Below are 22944 nucleotides of genomic sequence, written 5' to 3'. Positions count from 1 at the left end.
CTTCTTGCAGTCTGGTGATTATGGCTGCATGCCTATCCGAACACACATACTGCTGTTGTAGTCATGGGGGTATTTTCACATCTGTGCTTCAGAAATTCATGAAATTCTTTAAATCCCATCTGGATATTTAAAAAAAGTGAAGTGTGACTGTTCATCTGTGGTCACTCATGACCTGGTGCTACAAATTTTCCAAAAACTGGAGATCCAAAAAAAGGGTAAAGTGGTCATACCTTTAACCACCTGAAAATTTCACCTGTTCCTTCTTCTTCCAAGGTGCTTTAAAAATCACCTACACCAAATCTCGATGCAGTGAAAAATCTAATTTCCCCTCATTACCAGTAGATGGCAGGAGTATCTCATCAACCACTAACTGCTGTAAAGCCCTAACTCGAGAGAGGCCCAGGATCTTTTGTCCTGGGTGGCTTTGGGTTGCAGTTAATTTTGGATTAGCTAATCCTGACTCATGGGGTCTGTTTTTTTCAGCATAGCTCTGTGATAGTAAATTGGCAATATAGCTTTTGCAATGTTCAGAACTGTGCGTACTTAAATTTTTGAAATTGAAAGATGAGTGTCATTTGACCACAATGATGGTCTTCAAAATGGTGTTGGCCAAGGTTGAATCACAGGCATATTAGACTTCCGCACACCTTTTAGTTTGGAACAGCTATGTTTACTTATGACGTACGAGTGGAGACTCTGGGTGTCCCACGTGGACCAATGTCCCATCTCATCCCATCATGTGACCCTTACGCAACAGTGAGAAGCGTGCTGACAGAACACTTTGACTGCTGCAGCATGACCGGCCCTGATTTCCTTTAAAGAAAATGGTAACTATTTCAACAGAAAAGTGATGAAACAAGACGTTACCATGGACAGCTGGTAGACACACCAATATTCCATTATTGCATGGCGTAAACATCCCTAGGAAATGCAAGGACACAGAAGACATTGATGGGTGGAAGAGAGGCAGGGATTTATCCTTTCAGGCTCACGATACTGCAGAGTGGGAAGTCCCTCATAGTGACAGCACAATCCCATACTTGGGGAGGTCTTTAATATGTATTGTTCCTACACAGCTCCAAGTCAGCCTGTAATTGGCTGGATCACAGTCACCTGAGATTCCCCCTGGGTTACCTCATCTTCATGAGACAGCACCTCCTGTCTGATTAGAAAAAGCTTACAAATGAGAAAAATTAGCTACAAATGTGAGCGTGAAAGAAAGAAAAAGGCAAAATCGAGGAAAATAGCAAAAGGAATAAAAAAGGGACAAAAATCCTGAAAGAAATGGAAGAAACAATAAACAAAAGACTGAAAGTAAAAATGATAACAGAAGCACACTAGTGTATAATGCAATGTATTTAATATCACCATCTATTTTATACTTGCATTGACTGATAGCATACTGAGCGATTCTGAATAAGGATTTCAGTTATGCAAGTGAAACAACAGGTCATTTCCTATAAAGCTTTTATAGAGGTCAGCATCCTGCAGTATGTTTCCATGTTATGTGTCTCGTACTATCCGCAGCGTGCTTAAACTGTCAGCAGCGTGAGGCCACTCCTCCCACAGAGCTGGTGAACTGGTTCACATGAGGCAGCTCTTGGCCAATCTGGTACAGAGTGCAGAGAGGGTGGAGGAGAGGAGGGAGTGTCCTGGGCGTTTTGGCACAACCCCAGAGCCCACTCATAGCACTGTGGTGTATGTCATCTGCTCATCTGGCCTCCCCAGGGGGCCAAAGGTACCCAGGGGAATGTTGCTTCTGCTCTTGGTTCATTGACCTGGTCCTGACTCGACTGAACGAGCAGCCATTGCTGTGTCAGAGCTTGTGCACAGTCACGTATTCACTCCCGTGAACTCTTACATGCCCTTGATTTCTCTGAATGGTTGTTCAGCGTAGGCAGGCATGCTGGTGCAAGGTAGCCAGTGCATTTGTAAAGCTTGAACATTCTGCATTTCTGTCACTCCTACAGTATTTCTTCCAGGCCAGCGCTTCCATAAACAGCTTCTGAAGCTCATCACCAGACTGGTTATTGAACGTTGACCATTAATTTATTTACTTTTTTATTTCCCTATTTGAATATATGCCAGGTACCTTTTAATATGGGGTGGCTAATAAAATATGTATTCACACATTAAGTGGGCCATGCTATGAAAGTTTATGACCATGGGACATTATCTATGATAAATATTTCTCCTGAGTGCAACAAACATCTACAAGTAGTCTGAAATTAATCATGTGGAAATCATAGATTGGCACTGTATGCCAACAATGCTCTGCAAGAATCCTAATTGGCTGAATGCACTGTACACACTCTCTTCCCAGTTTCCCAGTTTCTGTTTTGATTTTATTTATTTTACTCATTTGCTATTGGGCTAAGTGGCATTGCTATGGTTTCAATGAGATACAGAAACATCACAATAATCAATAGCTTAACAGTTTTACTCATTGAATGCTGGTATCTTTAATACAATATACTTTTTAAAAGCCACATTTTTATTTTTCTTTAAACTCAGCACACAGCATTGGAAATGATAGGCCTGTGCTTTCAGTATTTTGATTAATAAGCACTAATTATCTATATAGACATAGCATTATTTAATATAAGTAACAAGTGTGTCAATTTAAACATTTTACAAATAGGCTACTTGATGTGGTAAATAAACTTTATTATTGCATATGAATTACTGTACAGTCAGATGATACAGTGGGTTTCTGGTCTTATAAAATAAATTAATTTAACAAGTATTCCTTTTTAGAGTTGTGTGATAAAACGTTTTCATTTTAAATCATTATGGTTATAAATAACTTATAAAAAAACATTCTATCTTAAATAGGACTTTCAAACTGGGGGACAAACACTGCAGAACTGAGATGGACATCTCCATTTGCGCTTATAGTGGTACGAATCAAGTGAATTGACAACAGGTGGCGTCTGTTTCAGACACATGGGCGCGCAAGTGAGCCCACGTCTGAGAACGCGCCCAGCGCAGGACGAGACTGCTGGCTGGGACTGCTTCTGACAGTTTCATACGAGAGAACCGTGAAGCGGTGTTACCACCTTTGTGCACGTTTTGATACGGTGAGATTTATAAATTTAACTTTCTCGCAGTTTTTTTACATTGTAAAATCTCGACTTGAACTGTTTGTTGATTAAAAATACAATAATGTAACTCGATTGTTTTGTTTGTGACAAGGCACTGGAAATTAAATAATTTATATGCATTATTAATTGGAGCATCCGTCCCTTGAACCATTTGTTTTAAAATAACAATCTTAATCTCTTCCGCACGTTTTTGCATTCTATAGCCTTTGGACTCTGATGTTTACTGGGTAGGCACAAAATATTGTTATTTAGTGTAATCCGTTGAGATCTGCACCATTATCAGTCGCTTTTGTCAGAAAACTTGAATATTTTTTGTAGCCCGCTCGGCGACTTTGGTCAGCTAAATTCTTAAGGCGCCGGCGCGGATTATTTGGAAACCTTTCTCACTTCTATAATAGACCGGTTAAAAGTATTATATCAAATAGAATTAATACATTTATAGAATAAATGCTCTTATTTGCGCATACATTTGGCAAGGCCTCGTGCAACAATTCAAATTTCCCTCGCTACCCCTTCCTTTCCTTTTAAAAAAGCATGGTGATTGCATTTCTCTAAATATAGCTGACTTGAGCATGACAGACTAAGTGCATCCCTGTGCATCATCTTCTTACGAGGGATAGTCAACAGCTCACACACTCATTGCAAAGAATCTCAGAGTATTTCTACTTGACCTCTGGCTATAGACTTTAAATGTAGAGTTTGATCCTTGTCATCTCACAGAAAAGCTGAAAATCTGACTTCATACTCTTTCCTTCAGGATTGAAACCTGGGTCACTGCTGAAGTACTCCTAAATTTTTTTCATTGGGCAACGGGTGTCCTGCATATGATGGGAGGAAAGCAAGGTAGACGGAGTTAAATGTTTTGTTTGCCTTCGGGGAAATAACTTACATCGATGAGGACAGTGGTGATGGCTGTGTTCAAGCAACAAGAAGTAGAGGACTTCTATGAGATTGGGGAGGAACTGGGAAGGTGAGTGCTTCCTTTTATTTTTTGAAAGCAGATATAAATTCAATCGTCATTAAGTGCAAAGGACCAACTCTCTCCCCTGTCAGCTAAACCTCTTTTTGTGCGAGTTATTGAAGGATTGGTGAAAATTATATGTCAGAGCTGGAGTGTATACAGTGGGTAAGGAACTGGACTTGTAACCGAAAGGTCGCAGGTTCGATTCCCGGGTAGGACACTGCCGTTGTACCCTTGAGCAAGGTACTTAACCGAAATTGCTTCAGTATATATCCAGCTGTATAAATGGATACAATGTAAAAATGTTGTGTAAGTCGCTCTGGATAAGAGCGTCTGCTAAATGCCTGTAATGTAATGTAATGTAATGTATAAAGTCTCTACTGGTTTTCTTGCGTTCTTGTTAAGCCTGAGGGTCCAAGAAAATTTGCTTCATGGAACAGAAATATGAATTATAGAAAGACAGTTTTTGTACAATAAAATTGGAGCCACAGCTATAGTGTATTATTACAGTACAAAAATAAAACAGAACTAATTATGTGAGTGCTGAAACACAGAGGATGACCCAAGCCCATTGGTTTCCTTCTGAAAACAATTTCACAATCCAGCTCTCCTCTCCTTTACCACAATCTCTCTCAATCTCTCTCTCCTTTCTCTCTCTCTCTCTCTCTCTCTCTCTCTCTCTCTCTCTCTCTCTCTCATCTCTCTCTGTCTCTGTCAATTCAATTCAATTCGCTTTATTGGCATGACATATTTGTACTCTGTCTCTGTCTCTCACCCAACCCCTTGCTCTCTCCGCCTGTTCATTGGTGGTCTGCAGTCTGTCTGTAGAGACTGTGGGGGAGGGCTTCTCAGCTGTGTGCTATAAAATCTCTTCCTGGAGGCTTGGATGTTTCAGTTGTTAAACTTGTCCCCTGTGGGGACTCACTCCACCCTAGAATACAAAATAGAAACCCCCACCCCAGCTGAAAGACTGTAGGTCTTTCCTCAGGGGTCATTAATGCAGTTAATGTATCAGGCCTAAAAGCATTAGGAAGGGTTTGGCATATTCCCTCTCAATTCATTAGTGTGTTTTTGGCTTTTTGATGCTCCTGACATTCCATGAGAGGTTGTTATCAAGCCTGCCAGCTCCAGAAACAGCAAGTTTCCCAACATTCCAGTGTCGCTTTCACAATACATCATTTACAAATTAACAAATCTCTGCTGGTTTGACTAAATTATTTAGAGCCCTGTTTTTCTGGGGGCCTTTTCAGTGGAAACTATTACAGATAGCTCTGTGATATCTGTGCACTTAGGAGGGAGGTAGAAAGCTTCTTGGCTTGAGCGTTTGTTTCCGAGCCATTTTATGTTCTCCCTTATAAATCTCCTTAATCTGGCCCTATGAGCAGTCCAGGCTCTTGTGAGATCATAAAGATAAGACTGAGTGAAAATCTTAGACTGAACATATGGTTTCACAGTGAGGAAGCAGGAACTCTTCTTTGGCAGGAAGAGTGAAGGCATAGGGGGGAGCCAGCAAATGAGACCCTGCATGAGGTAGGGAAGGTGGGGTTCTAATCTCCAAAGAATTGATCCAGGCCTTAAAGAAAGAACTCAGTAATGTGGATACATGAATAATCTAAGCATCTGTCATGCCTTCTGAATGCCAGCTAACATGCAATAACCTATTCTCAATACTGTCATTCAATTGCAATTTGAATGATGCATCCGGCATTTGAGGGGGGGGGGGTGGGGTGCGGGGGGGGCTTAACTCTTCTATGGTTTCACCCACTCAAGCTGCTTCTTGCAGGGCTTGTGGAACATTTGCCTGGTTGATTCTTCAGCAGTCAGTTCATGTCCACATATTGATGCTACTATTCAGAGGGCTTTCAGAAACAAGTGTTGGTACACAGTGCTCACTATCTTCAAACTGAATCAGAGCTGCTGAGGATCATGGTAAATGTAGTACCTTTCCTTATTGGCAACTAGAAAAGCTGAAAATGGCCCGGTGCTGGCCTACCTACTACGCTGTTTGTAAATGCATGTGCAGTTGGTGTATGTATGCAGAGGGAATGGCCAGTTTTCACCACAAGCAGTGTGGAAAGCGGAACTCGCCCACCACGCGGACACTGTGCAGTTGCCAGGCAGTTGCTGACGCCTCCTCTGATACGTCCGTGGCTGGTATGTGCTCGTCAGAGAGAGACAAAGAAGTTTCTGCCGCCAACATAATCACACTTCTCAGCTTGCAAGAGAAAGTGTATCCCTTCAGATGGTCAGAGGCTTTTCACTGGCCAGTAGTGTGGACTGGGGGACGGGGGTAGTTCTTACCCCAGGTTTGTGTGGAGTTCACTGTGAGCAGAGAGTAGGCCTCTGTTATTCTGGCGAGGCCTTACAGGCCTGTGTGTGTGCATGCGTGTGTGTACACGTGTGTTTGTGGGCACGATTTTAAAAAGGAGACAGAGCTACATAGGAGCAAATGCGTGACTCATCATCTCTCTCCTCTGAGTCAGACTGGACCCTGCGGCCATAAATAGATCTCTTTTTTTTGGTAGTACAATGTACAGTACCTTGACACGAAGGCGCAGAGGTAAAGGGTATAGAGAACAGGAGCTGAAATAATGTCTAAATAACACATTTTTGAAACAGGAATGAAAGAGGTTTGTGTTGGGGTACAGGGGCCACAGTGGTCTTGCATTTTATCAGGTTCATTCTGGGCTCTGTTGATTCTAAATTCGGAGTCCTAATGTGATGTATGTACATTATAAAAAGGGGAAACGATAGCTACGTGGATGAAGTTGAAGTCATGCCCCAGACGGATGTGAAGTGAGAGAACTCCAGGCCAGAGCGTCAGCTGTGGTTAGGCTCTGGAAGGGGAAGTAATGGACAAGTGTAGAGGGTGTTCTGTTCAGCCCTACTCATGTGCAGCAATCCTCACATACCAGCAGGCTCTATCATGCAGTTTGCATGAATTGAAAATGTGCAAAGATTAAATATATTCCTCAGGCCTTTTGCTCCAGGGACCTAGGTGTAATTCTGAACTGATGAAATATCAGACATGTGGCAGCTGATTTGTATGGTATACGGCCCTATGTCAGTCTTCTCCTGGGATTCTGTGGACTTGCTTGATATATTTATAGCAAGAGAAGTTGCAGCACTAGTGTTCCAGTATAGATATCAGCCTGGCATGCATGCTACATGGATGTCATGTGTGCATGCTGCATAGATAGTGTGTGCATGCTACATGGATGTCATGTGTGTATGCTGTATGGGTATCATGTGTGCATGATGCATGGATATCATGTGCATGCTGCATGGATATCATGTGTGCATGCTGCATGGATATTGGGTTATTGCACAGGCTGAAGAGGTGATTAAGTGTTTGTGATTACAGAGTGCAGTGCTGTTCAGGAATACCCAATCTGCACACAATACAGATGCAGAAGATTCAGGTTATAAATGTACATAGTCTCATGTCTACAATTCTGAATGAATTCACCATGCTTTTAACAGCCATGTATGTGTCACCTTTTCCTGACTAAGAAACATTTTTTACAGTAGAGTGTACCTCAGTTCCTCTCAGCATCTGTAAGATGAAAGGGCATTCAGTGAAACTGGCCATTTCACTGAGTGTTTCCTGGGTGGAATGTAGAGAAACGAGTCTGAACATGTGAATATTAGAGCAAACGGCCACCTCCCTGCTCGGTTAATAACCATCCTTTGGTCCCATGTGCTGAAGAGACAACGGCACTCCTGGCACGGAACCTCATGCGTAGCATGGCATCTGTATCTTCAGTCAGGCACAATGTTCCACATGAAGGATCAGCCCCTTATCTATGAAACTCACATCTAATTAATTGAATGAGTGAACTTTTGGTGAGAACCATGGCATTGCGATTTCATTGTTCTGGCTTACATTTGGAACAAATTCAGCATTTTTTGAAACAGAAGCGGAATGCAATGCTGGGTGGAAAAGTTTCTCTCTTTAGGTTGGTGTAGGCGAGCTCAAAGTTCAAGAAATCCATTCGTAGCCCTTTTTTCTTGCTTGTTGCTTTCCCAATGCATTGCTGCTTTTTTTGCTTAAAGTCTCCATCTTGAATACCCTTTAAATGTTGTCTCCAAGTGTTGAATTTGCTGAAGTAATAGGTGGAAAGAACAGGACTTTCAGTCCCTGCGGGTTTATGATCTCTTGGTAGGTTATTATTTTCTGCATATAAATGTTTTTTATAGGTTAATATGAAGAACCTATATGAAATGTTTAATTACTTAGTAATTTTGTAGGCTAGGATCCTTAGCAGTTTAGCATAATCTATAGATTACCATTCTCTGTTGGTTAGTAAGCCTTTCGAAAACAAATCCAGCCTGTGTTGTTGTCCTTCAGTGAGTGATTTACCTCTGTTATAGCCTTCCCACCAGTAGAATAGTGTTAAACCTGAGTGTGCTGCCCTTTACCAGAGAGCTTTCTGTTGTGAACAGGAATATGCCTCTCTGTTATTTCCTTATGGATAGCCATCTGTGTTTGTGCATATGGACTTGTAATGGGCATAATGCACAGTTTAACTGGTTCAAGTTGTGATAGGTGCGATTGATATTTTTATTAGTCTCCATGATCATTATATTACTTCAGAATTCCCCGTACTCTGAGGCTCTGAACAAAAAACCTGCTGGTGTGTACAATGTTTTCAGGGTGGCAGACTTAATTTTGCACCTCTTTACCCCCTTACCCACCCACGCAATTAAACCCCAGGGACCTGGCCGGTATAAGTAACAGCTGGGCGGGGCCTAATATTAGCGCTATGCTCCCAGTAGCGCCAGGCCTGCAGCAGTGGTGGAGCCCCGAAAGGTTCTTTGTTGTACATTGAGTGTGTCTAGCACCTTCTGCCCCCCCTGTACCCACTTTAAACATGCAGGATGGCTAACTACAGCCAGCCTTCATCATTTTAACCCTGAACTGAAAGCAGCGTTAAATGACATCTGTGTTACCACAGCATTCTGGTCTTCTGCCCTTTGAATACATTATTGGTGTGAATGCTGATCTTATTTATCCTATGTGAAACAAAAATGCAGTTCTATGAATGTCATGTGATCTAACATACATAGTATGATCAAGTATAATCGGGTGATGTGGACGGTGTATCCCTGTAGTGAATAAATGCATTTTACTCATAGTTCTTTTAAAACTATATTTCATTTTAAACGGTGTGTGTGTGTGAGCGTGAGCTTGAGTGTGAGTGTGTGTGTGTGTGTGTGTGTGTGTGTGTATGTGTATGTGAGCATGCATTTAGACAAGCTTAGACATCTCTAAATATGGAAGCCATAAATTTGAGCTGTGCGTTATTTTTGTGGTCTGAATTTCTTGAGTGACTGGAGGCTGCTTCTGCCACTATATTTAATGAAATGTTGTGTCGCATTTGTGTTAATATTTCCATGTGTGTCAAAGCACTGAGGTACATACAGTACCATATATTTTCCTTTAAGATGTTTACTCTTTGGCTTCAAGACGTTGTTAATATGTGCTACACGGGAGGATGTGGAGGGTCTATATGACAGACAAATTCAGGGAAAAAGTCTTGTTGAATTTGCCACGCAATTGTGTGCTAGCCTGGTGAAGATCTGTGCTTACATTTTGTGATCATTTTTGGTGTTACATTTCAAGAGACGTGGACTCTGTGTCTCACTCTTATTTGCTGTACATGGTTTAATGGCATTTCTCTGATCTCCTGGACAGTCCTCCTTGAAAGCATAATGAAGCCCCAGATATCTCCCTCCGCTGCACTGCCCAGTATGGTAGAGCGCTACTGCAGAGGCGATGGGTTAACATTCTGAGAACAGCTGCCTAAAGAGACCATCTATCTTTAGGGCTTTGTGCATGTAATATGGGGGGCTCCCAGGGTGCCCCCAGGAGGAAGTGATGTGTGAGCATGCTGGCCACCAGCGCCCCAGACAGCCGCACGGAAACAGGTGTGTGGGGGGGGGGTTCACTGTCCCCCTCCCCGTCACCACCGTCTCTCTGTGTAACCCTAAGCCTTCACCCGTGTCTCACGTTGCAAAATGATGTGGTGTTTTCACTGTCTTCCTCTCCCTCTCCACCGGGGTGAGATCGATGGGGTGAGACATGACGTGGGGTTTCGGATGCGGCTGGGACAGTCAGAGGGGTGAGCTGTCCTCCCTCAAAATGACTGCTCTGTGGAAAAAGCCCCCCGATATAGCAACATGCGCTCATATGCCGTGTTTAATTTGAGAGTGTGAATGCATGCTGAGCAGTCTTTTTTTAACTGCAGCTCCTTCTCCGTCCAAGTCATATAAGCTCATTTTCCAATGTTGGGCTAATAGCAGACCCCCATCAGCTGGACAAAGTTGGCATGGTCCTGCATAATTTGTATGTGACTATAAAGTGGTGGACCCTGTATAATCATTGGACCATATCATTTCTAGTTTTTACTCATCTCCAACACCTGTCTCTGAGGGGGCTTTCAGTAGAACAAGATGAAGGGAAGTAGGAAAGTTTAAAATAAAGAAGAAGTAAAAAAAACTAGAAGTACATGCGTAAAGGAGAGAATACAGAATTAAAAATGAGTGAGGAGGCTCTCTGCATGCTCCGACACTCACCCACTGGCATTCTAATAGGGCTGTGGATGCAGCAGAATGGTATGTCTATCTGTGTGCTCTAATAAAATGTGAAAACACAAAACACAAGGAATATATTTTAATACATGTCAAATTGTTCTGCATATGCCAATATCAACATTGATATATCAAAATGTCAATGTACCTGGTTCCCGCATATGAAAAATTTGGTTAAAAAAAGAGTTAATCGTAGTTTTACTTTTTTCATGCTGTGCTGAAACTGTAGAAATTTTTGAAAATTACATAATGTGATCAAATATCATGTAGGACTACTACAATATATCCCTGAAATTGCATATAACATTTGTGTGAAAGAACTAACCATAATTTCATATTAAACTGGAAACTAAAATGAGTTTTTATTACACTTAAAACAGCAGTTCTTGTGTAAAAACTTAAAACACCTGAATAAATGCGTATTAAAACCCTAATGCCGCGTCTATGTACTCAAGCAATATATCTGCTGCGTAAAAGTGCAATTCACCCAACAGGAATGCCCTGGCCTAATTTCCTGCTTTAAGCACGCACTCCCATCCTTCCCAGAGTCTAATATGTTGGCTTGTTGCGTGGTCTGCCCTGAGCCAGCATATGGACAGTCACAAGGAGCTCTGAGGAGTATCCCACGCTGCACAGCATTCTGGGATGTCAGAGAGCAGTGACCTGGCCATCCTGAGAGGGTGTAGCGCAGGCATTCCGTGCGCAATGTTCTGTCCTTTCTTCCCTCCCAGGAAAGGGTGGCACTACCCTGAATAGCCCCATCCACAGCTGACTTCATCATTTATTTAATAGACAAAAGGTTTAAAGGCTGGCAGAGAAGGATACCTGTTCTCCCCACCCCCTCCCTGTTTTGTTCTACATCCAAATGCCCCCCCCCCCCACACAATATTGGATTCTGTTCCTAAAATACCATTTAAGCACCTTCTGAGAGGCTATTACAAACACAGAGATGTCAAAGTCAAAAAAGTAGACCATACACACAAATTCATACGTGTGTGTTTGTTTGCATACTTGGCTGCTCTCTCTTTTTTGGCCTCATTTGCATCATCCTGTTGAGCACTTTTATTTCCACTGCCCTTTTCCACACAATCATGGAGGTTTCCCAGGGCAGCTGATGGGGATGCCTGGACTTTTCAGTCCTGCAGCTGTTCTGCTTCAGACCGACGGGAGACATGGCTCAGACACCATCTGTCAGCAGCGTGGTCAGCAGGGCCTCAGATTCTCATTTGATGCAGAGATAATAAAGCTCATTAGCATTAGCTGTGGTAACCTAGCAGTAAAGGGCTAGTGGGAAACCTCTGCTAGGAAGTAGCACAGACCAAAGGGTCTTTGGTTTTTAAGTGTAATTTATGTGCGATTTGTCCAAACTTCTGCAGTGATGTTTGACAATCCTTAATTAATGTAAAAATTTAACCCTTAACCCAAAAGTACACCTGTGTGGCACTATTAATAACCACTGTTAATAACTGGACCGCTGTCTCACGAGTTTCTGAGAGACGGACTGCCCTTGTGACCAGCACAGGGTTAGACTTCAGCCAATAGAATCTGGAGTGCTTTGGGTTACCTTAGCTTATTGAAAACGAAAGGGCTAGCTTTACATTTGCTTGTGGTGTCTGTTGGGGGCGAGATATGGACGTGCGTTCATTTTTCCCCTAGCGGTCAGTTTGCCATCGTGAAGAGATGCCGAGAGAAGAGCACGGGGCAGGAGTACGCCGCCAAGTTCATCAAGAAGCGGCAGAGCCGGGCGAGCAGGCGCGGGGTGCGGCGGGAGGAGATCGAGCGCGAGGTCAGCGTCCTGCAGCAGATCCAGCACCCCAACAACATCACGCTGCACGACGTCTACGAGAACCGCACCGACGTGGTGCTCATTCTGGAGCTGTGAGTGTGGCTGACGCAGAACGGACCGCTTACAGACGCTGTGGCTCTGAAATTAGAACTGATGGCTCATAACAGTGTGTTTCAAACCCGGTCCTGGAGACCCCCTGTGTATGCTGCCTTTCATTCCATCCACAAATGCAATCCCAGAATTTTAACAAGCTGTTCGTTTTTCTTAATTATGCTTTTCATGTTTTGAGGGATTATTTGCCGTCAGAAATGACTATGCATACATATAAACACTGATTTTGCAGCATAGAGCTGTGTTGAATGACATGTCCCTTAGGTGTAACTTAGGTGCAGGGAAATCAATAAAAGGCAGCTTCCCTTCCTGCTCATTGGAGCTCTTGTTTGTGTCAGTGCCCCTGCAAGCTAAGGAAGTCAGCAGACAATAGCCCTCACAGCACATATTCTAACCTAATGAACCTACATTACCTGCCTCTCTTAACAATCAGGACATCCCCATCAGGGAAGCTCTTTAAAACCCAGAATAATATATATTAACATATTTAGTGTTTAGTACATCACTAATTCAGGCGTTTCTTTTCTAATACGTGGGGTAATTTGCAGTGGTAGTTGTTCTCCTGAGAGAGTCCTATGCTTAGCATTCACTGTGCATCTCTGCCTGGCAGTGCGAGAGGAATCCAAACTCTCTTGCTGTGTGACCTCACTAGGCAGCGAGGCCGGGTGGGGCCCCTTTGCCCCAGGCTCCATCAGGCTGTGATGAGGTCAGCACAGGGACCTCATTAAGGCTAATCACAGGGCCCGTTCTGCCTGTGCCCTCTGTGAATGCCTGCCCATAAAAACCCCATGAAACTCTGCACACCGGATTCTGAAATGCAGCAAAAAAAAGAGGATGTGTGTTTCATGGTATATATGAATAATTTCTGCTTTTTCTATGCTGAGTGGTTAGTCACACACAGGACTGATGATACGTTTCCTGTAGAAACTGTTTGCTGATCATGATAATAACCACAACGCTTCCACACTGTGCTTTTACATGACATTACAGCACATTAAGCCATTTACCAGGCTCTCCTACCCAGGGCAACTTACAGAATAAAACGCATAGGTGCATTCACCAGGGTTTTGGGTGAAGCTTGCTGGTAGTCGGACTGGAGCGTTTCTGACGATGACCCTGTCTCTGTGTACCACAGGGTGTCTGGAGGCGAGCTCTTCGACTTCCTGGCCCAGAAAGAGTCCCTGAGCGAGGAGGAGGCCACACAGTTCATTAAGCAGATTCTGGAGGGCGTGCACTACCTCCACTCCAAAAAGATTGCGCACTTCGATCTCAAGGTGCTCCCTTTTTACTTTTTGTCGTGTTTGGTTCATATTTTCAGTTTCCGCTTTGATATTGCAAGCCTCTGTCAGCAAGATATAATCATACACCCATGCAAGGCCCAAGGTTGAGAGAGGGGAGGATGGGGCTGTAGCTATGGTAACGGATCATTGCTGTAACCCGAGCGTTGTGGCTTTATTTTATTTAGGTGAGTCAGCGCTATGCTAGAGCACATTGTATGGGAAACTTAATAATATGAGCAGCTGCCTCACAGTAACTAGCATCTGCCACTGAAGTCAGGCAGCTGTAGACCACCATATTTATTATGCATCACAAAACTGAAGTTACGTCCAAATAAAACAGTGAGTGCCATCCTGGCCCGTGGCAAATAAAGAGGGCCTGCTGACAGTGCCACTACCTTCAGGATTATCTTTATTACTTTACGATTATTATGTCACACGGCAGGCTTTATGTGCAGCACGACTGGAATAAAGAGCATCGGTGAGGCGCAGACACACACACACACACGCATATGCACACGCGCGCACACACATGCATGCAGACACAAACACGCACACAGACACACACACACACACACACGCAGACCACTGGCCTCACACAGAGAAGCGCTATGCCCCAGAGTCAGCGGGCCCAGGTGTGGCCCTGTTTCCGGTGATGACAGAGGGGCTTGCAGAAGGACCACAGGAGGAAGGCCTTTGGAGGCAGGGCACGTGAGAGGAAGTTCCCTCTCCAGCAGGGCTGGGCAGCAGCGCTCTGTCACTGTGGCATGCCTCTCCTTGCTCAGAGGAAGGGCAGGTGTTCAGGCAGGCTTGTTTTCAAAGGAGTCTCCACTGGCCCAGGGAAAACAAGAGAGGAAGGAGGAGGCGATGAAAACTTCACTCCTCACACAATGAGGACACGGACCTGGGCGTGGCTGAACTGCCTTAAACTGCTCTCTGCTCTTACAGACCGTACATATCAGGCCATTTTAAATCATGGCTGCCAGAAATGGATCTGCAAACCAGAAAACGCATCACTGCTCATGCAGATTAACTGATGTTATCTGCTGCGTTGTGATTGCTGAAAAGCTGGTGCATCTGCTGAGCCAAAGGCCCCAAAAAAGGTCCTTCCTCTACACTGGTTCTGTGATTTTGGACTGTGTAGTTATGTCAAGGTCATGTGAGCACAAGACAAGTGACCAAATTGTGAAGGTGATTCATTTATATACATTTTTGAAGTGCCTTTTCACTCAGACCACTGTGTTCAGGAGGAGGGGTTATCCATGGAAGCATGCTTTTTATTTCCACCTTGATAATTGTTATAATAATGATGCATTTTAACTAATAGAAGGTATGAAATCAGATTAAATGGGTTGATCTATGCCCGCTAGCTGAAAGAAGGATGGCTTCAGTTTATTTTTCATTATTACATAATGAAGACCTCTTTACCATCAAATAACCTGCTCCATTAAAGAATATGTATGGTATAGATAATGCAGTTTAATTGTTAATGGTTGTTATTCTGTAATTTATGTTCAGTGGTTCAGTTGTGACTTATTTCCAGCTCTTGGCTTGTCTACTTCTGTTGGCACAGAGGGGAAGACAATCAGTTATCAAACAGATAGTTCTGTCAACAGAATGACAGACACAAATATGTTTATAATGGCATTCTTTGAAATAGCTTTGGCAAAGCTTCTGAACCGGGGCGATGTCCTCCCTGTGCCGACTGTGATCGTCTGGAAGATATTTCACAGCGGGAATGGGTTTCCACCCGGGGGGCGAGCGCTGCATAGTCATTAGCCTCTAGGTGTGTTTGTGCTGCACACATATAATTAGTGCAGTCACTGGGCTGGATCCAGACTCCCACAGACAAGCCGCCATCGACCAGTCTGTCTGCGGTCCCCACGGCAGAGAGCTCTCACCCCCTCCGCTCAGACGTGGCGCCGGTCCTGCCGGTCTCGGCGCTCACGCTCTTGTGCTTGGGGAAGCCCGGCATGGCGGGTGGGGCCGCCGCCTTTACGTTGGCCAGGATGTGCGGGCAGCCCGGGAATGCGGTGTGGAGTGTCTGCGGGGGTAAATGCAGCGCTGCACAGCCGGTACTGTCGGGATTTGATACCCGTGTGTAGGGGGCATCCACATTCTGGAGCAGTGCCTTAGAATGAGCCAGTGTTGTGTGTTTGTGTGTAACTGCACAGGAGCTCATACCGTGCATTACAGGTTATTAGTTCTCTGATGGTGAAGTCTGTCTGCGGCTTTCAGCAGCTCCTGAATGCTGCTTTTTACTGGTTTCTGGATAACGCTGCTACAATTTGAAAGTCTCACAACATGCACAGGCACACATGCACGCACGCGCACACACACACAGACACATACACACACAAACACACACACACACACACACACATTGCATTGTGTTTTACAGAGAAACATGTTAACATTAGCTTATCCTTTGTATTATTTTGGTTGTTTGCATTGGGGTTTGGATCAGTGACACTTTTTCTCTGCTTTTCTCTCAGCCTGAAAACATAATGCTTCTGGATAAGAGCTTCCCCCTGCCCCGGATAAAACTGATCGATTTCGGATTGGCTCACCAAATTGAGGAGGGAGTCGAATTCAAGAACATTTTTGGGACCCCTGAATTTGTTGGTAAGTTGGTTTTTAATGAAGCGCAGTTATTGTAGGCTGGGTGGACTGAGGCAAAAGTTCACCTGGTCATTTGAACCTTGCTTTAAAGAGGAGATAATTGTTCCTTACAGCAACACACTGAGTTGAGTATTTACTGATGGCTGGAAAAATGTTTCTGTTCAACAACTGTTCTGTTCAGTGTTGGTTTTAGTGTTTGGGAGACTGCCAGCTACACTTATGATTTGATTTGTGCTTACAGCTCCGGAGATAGTGAACTATGAGCCACTGGGATTAGAAGCAGATATGTGGTAAGATTGGCTCTCTGCTTGTGTCGTGATGCATATAAAAAAAAGAAATACATTTTATTGGATTAACCCACCTTTCACATCCTCTACCACAGGAGCATAGGAGTCATCACCTATATCCTGTGAGTTAAACACACTGACATGCTTCTGTTGCTCCTACTGAGAAGTGCTAGAGTGTATGCCTGTGTCCGGCTGCCTGTGACTGGCTATGACTGTGACTCCCCACAGATTGAGTGGCGCCTCTCCGTTTCTCGGCGAGTCTAAACAGGAGACGCTGGCGAACATCTCAGCCATGAACTACGAGTTTGACGAGGAGTTCTTCAGCCACACCAGCGAGCTGGCCAAGAGCTTCATCAGGCAGCTGCTGGAGAAGGACACAAGGTGGGAGGTCTACACCACAATGGAGGATGTGTGCCTGGCGGGGGGTGGGGGGGGGGTTCCGTCAAGACATTTAAAATGAGAACACACGTGGAGCCACATAGCCACACGGATCTGTGGTGTTGTCTTAATTTCTGGTACACGAGTGCTGTATTTCTGGCCTGTGCCTCTGTGCTGAAGAAAAAGAGGATGCAAAAACTGTGCGACGTGGTGTAAATTCCTTACATTCTTTCTCTCACAAGCTGGCAGTGTTAAGTGAAATAAAGCTTGTTGTTTTGACTGTGACATAGTTATAGATAGTTTAGATATCTTCTGCTCTATTCTCAGGCCACATACTTTGCTTCCTTTCTAATGTGCTGTTTGCATTACAGGAAAAGACTGACTATACAGGATGCCCTGAACCACCCCTGGATTAAGGTAACTGACTTATTTATTTTTTTGTGTTAAGAAAAGCGTTTTTTTGGATTGCATATTTGCATGCATATTTGACTTATATTAAAGTAGCGATTTTAAAGTTGTACACAGTGAATCTTCCCTTCACTGCACTAAATGTGTAATCAAAATCACATGACTCTCCATGCATGCTGTTTTTGTACATTTACACCAATGTCAAACATGCACTGAAGCTGCATACGCACACTCCAAAGCAATATTGAAGCATCCCACACACAAGGTTTGAAATTGAGCAAGAACTCAGTTTCTGACCACAGAGAGGCACTGAAGTCTCCATCTGCTTGGCAGCCAGACAATCAGAGTGAGCCTCTGGCGAGGTGTGTTTGTGCCTTTGTTATAGTTCCTCTGGGTAAATAGTAAAGACCCACATTGAAGGTTAGCCTTACTCTTGGCAGAATACTATGTACTACCAGATCTCTCCAGCCAGTCAAGGTGCATATACTTCACTTCTGTGTCAATGTACAGAGGGTCTGCAAGAAAATGGCTCATGCCTTTTCTTCCTCTCAAGAAAATAACACAATGACTTTCTCAGGAAGATTCCAAAAAAGACATTGTATAAACAGGAAATACAGAATCGCACAGGGCTAACCTTTTGACCAGCATGCCTCTTTTAAAAATATATTCTGCTTCAGAACATCCTGCTTCTGCTGGAATGTATTTGACTTTTTTTTGAGAAAGAGAAGAAGCTGTTTGTTGTGCCATTTGGATATGCGGCTTTTGCACATTTAAGAGTGGCTGTTATGTGTTTAGACGCTGTACTTTAACCCACAAATTGGTGTTCATTCTGTGGAAGAAATAAAAGCATGAACCAATGAGAAAAACAAAAGAAGAGGGAACTGACCGCATGGGGAGTCGAAGGATGTCTTTCGTTTGGTCTGATATCTGAGGCAGTGTGAGTGGACTAACCCGCACACAGGCTGCTGTGTCTATGTGTCCCAGGCGCGACTCACTCTGCCGTGGGCTTCACTCCGTAATCTTCCTTTCTTGTGTCTGAAGTCCAACGAGCACAAGGAGGAGGCCAAAGCTCCCGAGAGCCGCAGGAAGGCCGAGCGGCGGCAGCTGAAGACCAAGCGGCTGAAGGAGTACACGCTAAAGTCGCACTCCAGCATGCCTCCCAACAACACCTACGCCAACTTCGAGCGCTTCGCCCAGGTGGTGGAGGACATCGCCGTGATGGAGGTCAGCTTCAGTGCGGTCTCCGGCACGCGCGCCTCCCTCCAGGAGGACGTGGACGCCCTGGTCTCCATCTACAACGAGAAGGAGTCCTGGTACAAGGAGGAGAGCGAGAGCGTGCGGCACGAGCTGTCGCAGATCCGCTACGAGTTCCGCAAGGTGGAGGCGGTGAAGAAGCACCTGCAGCAGGACATGAGGGTGGTGGGGGCCAGCCTGACGGGAATCAGCGGCCGCTACCTGGAAAGGAAGTCTCACCTGGACGCCTTGCGCCAGGAGCTCTCCTCCGAGCTCAAGTGGGTCCAGGATGTCATGAGCTCCTTCCAGGTTGGTGGGGTTGGCGGAGGCAATGGTGACTACCCCAATGGAAGCTTCTCCTCCGTCTTCAACAATGACGTCAACGAGGCTCTCAAGGAGCTCCTGAACCGACCTTGTGGTGGGGAGCTTCTGTCTGGCATCAACCTGGAGATAACAGATCCAGGCCAGCAGAGGTAGACGGAGGACAATGTGGATGAAATAAGACAAAGGCTCTTATTGCGTTTCAACAGGGATCCTGTTCATGTCAAGGCCTCCTAAAATGACTGCTCTCTGGATGAGGACCCCCACCTCAATAAAATGGTTGACTCCCTACGCTTTTCTACACATGGAAGCAAGTCATAATATAATTATATCATGGATATATGTATATGAGGTAGCTATATAGTACATCATAAATATTTTATAATTAAATCAATTTAATAAACTTAATGATGTTCAAATCATGACAACTGAAAGTCTAGAATGTGATTTATTAAGAATAAATAAATAAATACATATCTATCTATCTATCTATATATATATATATATATACAGTATATTCTGAACTGGTACTATAATTCAAATATTTGGTGCTACAATTAAAATATTTTGGAAGAAGCAATTTCATCAGATGATTATTAAATAAAAATGTAGTATATACATGCTAATTGGCATACAGCAATGTCTACAATTAAATCCAATGAATGTACATTCTATTGTAAAATACATTTTTCAGTTTCAGTGATGAATTATTGTTCGAATTATTAATTTAAATGAATTCATTAAATGAATTAATTGCCACCTGAATGAATTGTTCATTATTTTTTATGAAGCAAAGCATGTACAGTAAAGCACTTGCCCCAAAGTTAAAACTGTACAGTTAAACTGTATGATGCAGCACTGCTGGGTATTGGATAATTTTGTACCATTTTCTTATTTATTTTAAATTCATTCTCCATTGTTGTTTATAGCCCTCTGAAATTTAGGTACAAGCCTCCAGTTGTGTCCTGACAAAGTGATAAATCTTACCACCTCAATTCACCATTGCTTTTGGAACTGGAGCTATGATAGACAGATACTGTCCAAAGTATCTTAATTCATACATGTACAACAACTGATAGCTGTTTTATTGAGACTACTTTAAATGTTTCACAGATTTTCCTGGATTACATGAATGAATTGCACAACTGTGATATAGTTTATGCTGTGTTTTCTATTATATTATACAGTCATTGAAGAAGATGCATTTGCAATTGAAAGTGAAATCCTGCCATCTTAATTTTCTCTGCATACTCTATTTATGTGTGTAATATGGTCATATTTATTTAAAATTCCTCTGAGATAACTATGCAACACATTTCAAAGCCTTTCTCCAGAAGGTACATTTGCTTTTCACCATAATCATACTGTAATTAGATTTATTAAAACAATCGTATAAAGACAACAGAGATTAGCAGGGAATTTTTTCTATTTTTTTTGTATTATGCATTTAAAGGAAACAAGGAAAGGTTACTCATTTGAACCCCGGTTTTAAAACACACTGCGCTTTAATACCCATTGTCTGTACCTGTGTTTTTCTTTGTGCCTTTGGAGTCATTTTCTATTGGTCATTTTATTTGGCAAAAACACACCACACAATACTGTGTGTGATTGCACTACACTGTACTAAATACATCACCAATGTTACTAGCACATAAAGAGCAATCATCCAGACAGTTGTGCCTGGGCAACATGAGCGCACAGACAAAGGGAAGGAAGTAACCAAGAGTTCACTCTGAACTCATGGGATGTCATACATTTATCTAGCTGCAGGTACCATTTTATCCTTTTGTATTACACATATTCTATACAGTCTCTCTTGTCACAAATATTCATGAAGATGCAAAAAGGACTTGTGCTGAGCCTTTTAACAGTCATTCACTGCAGTTCTTCCCCTAGATGGCTGACAGGGCTGTCTTTATGATAATAGATATGTTACAAGAACAATAATTGACATCCATAAATTCTTTGTAATGTAATATTAGACTGCAGGATAACAGTCCATATAATGGTCAGATCAACACCGGAAGCCTTTCTTGTTTCGGGTAACAGCAAAATGATTTTCTGTAGTGTTTAAATAATCCTGTATAAACCTGTGTGCCTTTATGTATCATTGGGTCGGCTGCTTGTTCTCACTGATCTGAGGGTCTGTGCTGTTTTGTAGCCCGCAAACCCCAGGCAGGCCCTGGTGCGCAGACTGTCCATCATCAACCTGGAGAACTTCCGGAGGGAGTACGCCCGGCGCAGGTGGAAGGTAACAGAAATCTTGCCCACCAGGTCTTTCGCTGTGAGGGACGGGTTGCGCTCAGAACTTTCTTCAGCCCCTTCCAATCTCACTCCCCACAGATGTCTTTCAGGATCGTCGCCCTTTGCAATCACCTGACACGTATGATGAAGAAGGGACATCCCAAACTGCAGGATGAGCTGGTAGGTACAGCCCAAGCGTTTGAATGCTAGGAGAGGCTCACTGATTACAGGCTGAGCACTGTGTCTCTCTAGCATGGCCCTCATTCCCAGCCAGGCCCCAGGTAACTTGATCAAACTAAAATAGTCACGGGAGCATGATCTTTTTATCCTTGGAATGAGAGCTCATCCCTCAATCAATCCCTTTCAGGAAAGACTAGCAGCTGTGTGCTAGGCTTTCTGTCTCTCTCTCTACCTCTCTCTTGCTCCCTGTCTCCCCCCCAACTACCTCTGTCTACTCAACTTATGCCCATAGTCAGGAATGGTTATTGCATGTACAGTACATCATGAGCAGTTGGTGGTTGAGACTGGTTGTACCCTGTTCCAGAGGGACTGTGCAAGCGACCAGGAGGAGGAGCCGGTGAATAGGAGGTCAGGGAGAAGAAAGAGAAGCAGCACCTCCTGAGCACTGTCTCCCAAACCTACGAATGACATCTGCAAATGGGACAGGGCGGGGCCTAGGATGGACGACACGTCAGAACAAGGAAAGAACAAACAGACTGCACATGACCAGACGAGACAAGATGATGCACTATGAACTCCACACATTCCGCATTTCAGCATTCAAAGAAAGGGCAAAATCACAATGCCGCCACGTCCAGGTGCTCCTGTACCCTCTCTTTTCAGGACAGATCAAAAGATCTAGGACATTTGAAGTCGAGGTAAGCCTACAGGGGCAGTCAACATTACTGGGTCATATGGACCAATAATAGAGACAAGAGGAATGTATCAATGTTCAGATGACAAAGCATGGAAGGGAGCTTTTTAAAAGGGTTTTTATTCTTGAATGTATACTTCATTATAAAGATGCACATTTGGCAATTAACTTTTGTAAATATACTGACTGTGTACTCTATAAGTGCCTTTGTAAACTGAATGGTCCATAGCCCTTTAAACATTTTGGTAAAGGTTCTTCTATATATTTGAGTCATTCCAAACGTATGCTGAAACACAGCACTGTACTCATGTAAGTCTGCTTTTTTATTTCAACACAACCTTGTTTTGGCAGTGAATATTAACATTGCTCCGGGCAAGCTAGCAAGGTCACTCCCAGCAGCTGGAAGGAGTTGCTTTACTGTACCCTAGTTTGTATTCTTTGGGATCTATTAACATCATACTGCATAGATAAAAATATGCCTCAATAATATGCCTTTAGTTGAGAAACCTAGACTATCAATGCAGGTTATCCTACACAACATTCCAAAGTGCCATAATTTGCTTAATGTGCTTAAACATTGTATGAGAGAAAAACAGTGAGTACAATATATTAACATACATGTCAAATAAATGTACATTTATTGACATTATTTTCTCTATTTTTCAGTATTATGAAGAAGGGATGATTATTTTTGTTTTCTTGTATTTTGCAATTGAGGAAACCTGTTTATCACTGCCTGGAAGA

General features: G+C 43.4%; 1 protein-coding gene across 2 annotated transcripts; it reads left to right on the top strand.

Moving 5' to 3' along the window:
* Nucleotides 1-2992: 2992 nt before the first annotated feature.
* On the top strand, nucleotides 2993-22944 carry LOC118215838 (death-associated protein kinase 2-like). Of its 2 annotated transcripts, XM_035396850.1 has the most exons (12): nucleotides 2993-3080; nucleotides 3862-4074; nucleotides 12316-12537; nucleotides 13692-13830; nucleotides 16329-16458; nucleotides 16697-16745; nucleotides 16838-16864; nucleotides 16971-17123; nucleotides 17492-17537; nucleotides 21244-21333; nucleotides 21426-21506; nucleotides 21871-22944. In XM_035396850.1, exons 2-12 carry the CDS (start codon nucleotides 3998-4000, stop codon nucleotides 21946-21948), a joined length of 1092 nt encoding a protein of 363 aa, XP_035252741.1. In that variant the 5' UTR covers nucleotides 2993-3080; nucleotides 3862-3997; the 3' UTR covers nucleotides 21949-22944. The 2 variants fall into 2 exon arrangements, with proteins under 2 accessions (XP_035252741.1, XP_035252740.1); XM_035396849.1 differs by lacking the exons at nucleotides 21244-21333; nucleotides 21426-21506; nucleotides 21871-22944 and adding an exon at nucleotides 18570-19535.

The sequence above is a fragment of the Anguilla anguilla genome, chromosome 16 (assembly GCF_013347855.1).
Source record: "Anguilla anguilla isolate fAngAng1 chromosome 16, fAngAng1.pri, whole genome shotgun sequence".
NCBI classification, from domain to species: Eukaryota; Metazoa; Chordata; class Actinopteri; order Anguilliformes; family Anguillidae; genus Anguilla; species Anguilla anguilla.
Note: the sequence above shows the minus strand (reverse complement) of the source record. Positions and strands in the feature narration are given on the sequence as shown.

Bases quoted from the DNA above. Each gene is read 5' to 3' on its own strand.
- LOC118215838 (XM_035396849.1), top strand. From the start codon at position 3,998: ATGAGGACAGTGGTGATGGCTGTGTTCAAGCAACAAGAAGTAGAGGAC. The intron at 12,538-13,691 runs GTGAGTGTGGCT...TGTGTACCACAG, and splicing joins GTGGTGCTCATTCTGGAGCT to GGTGTCTGGAGGCGAGCTCT. The intron at 17,124-17,491 runs GTGGGAGGTCTA...TTTGCATTACAG, and splicing joins CTGCTGGAGAAGGACACAAG to GAAAAGACTGACTATACAGG.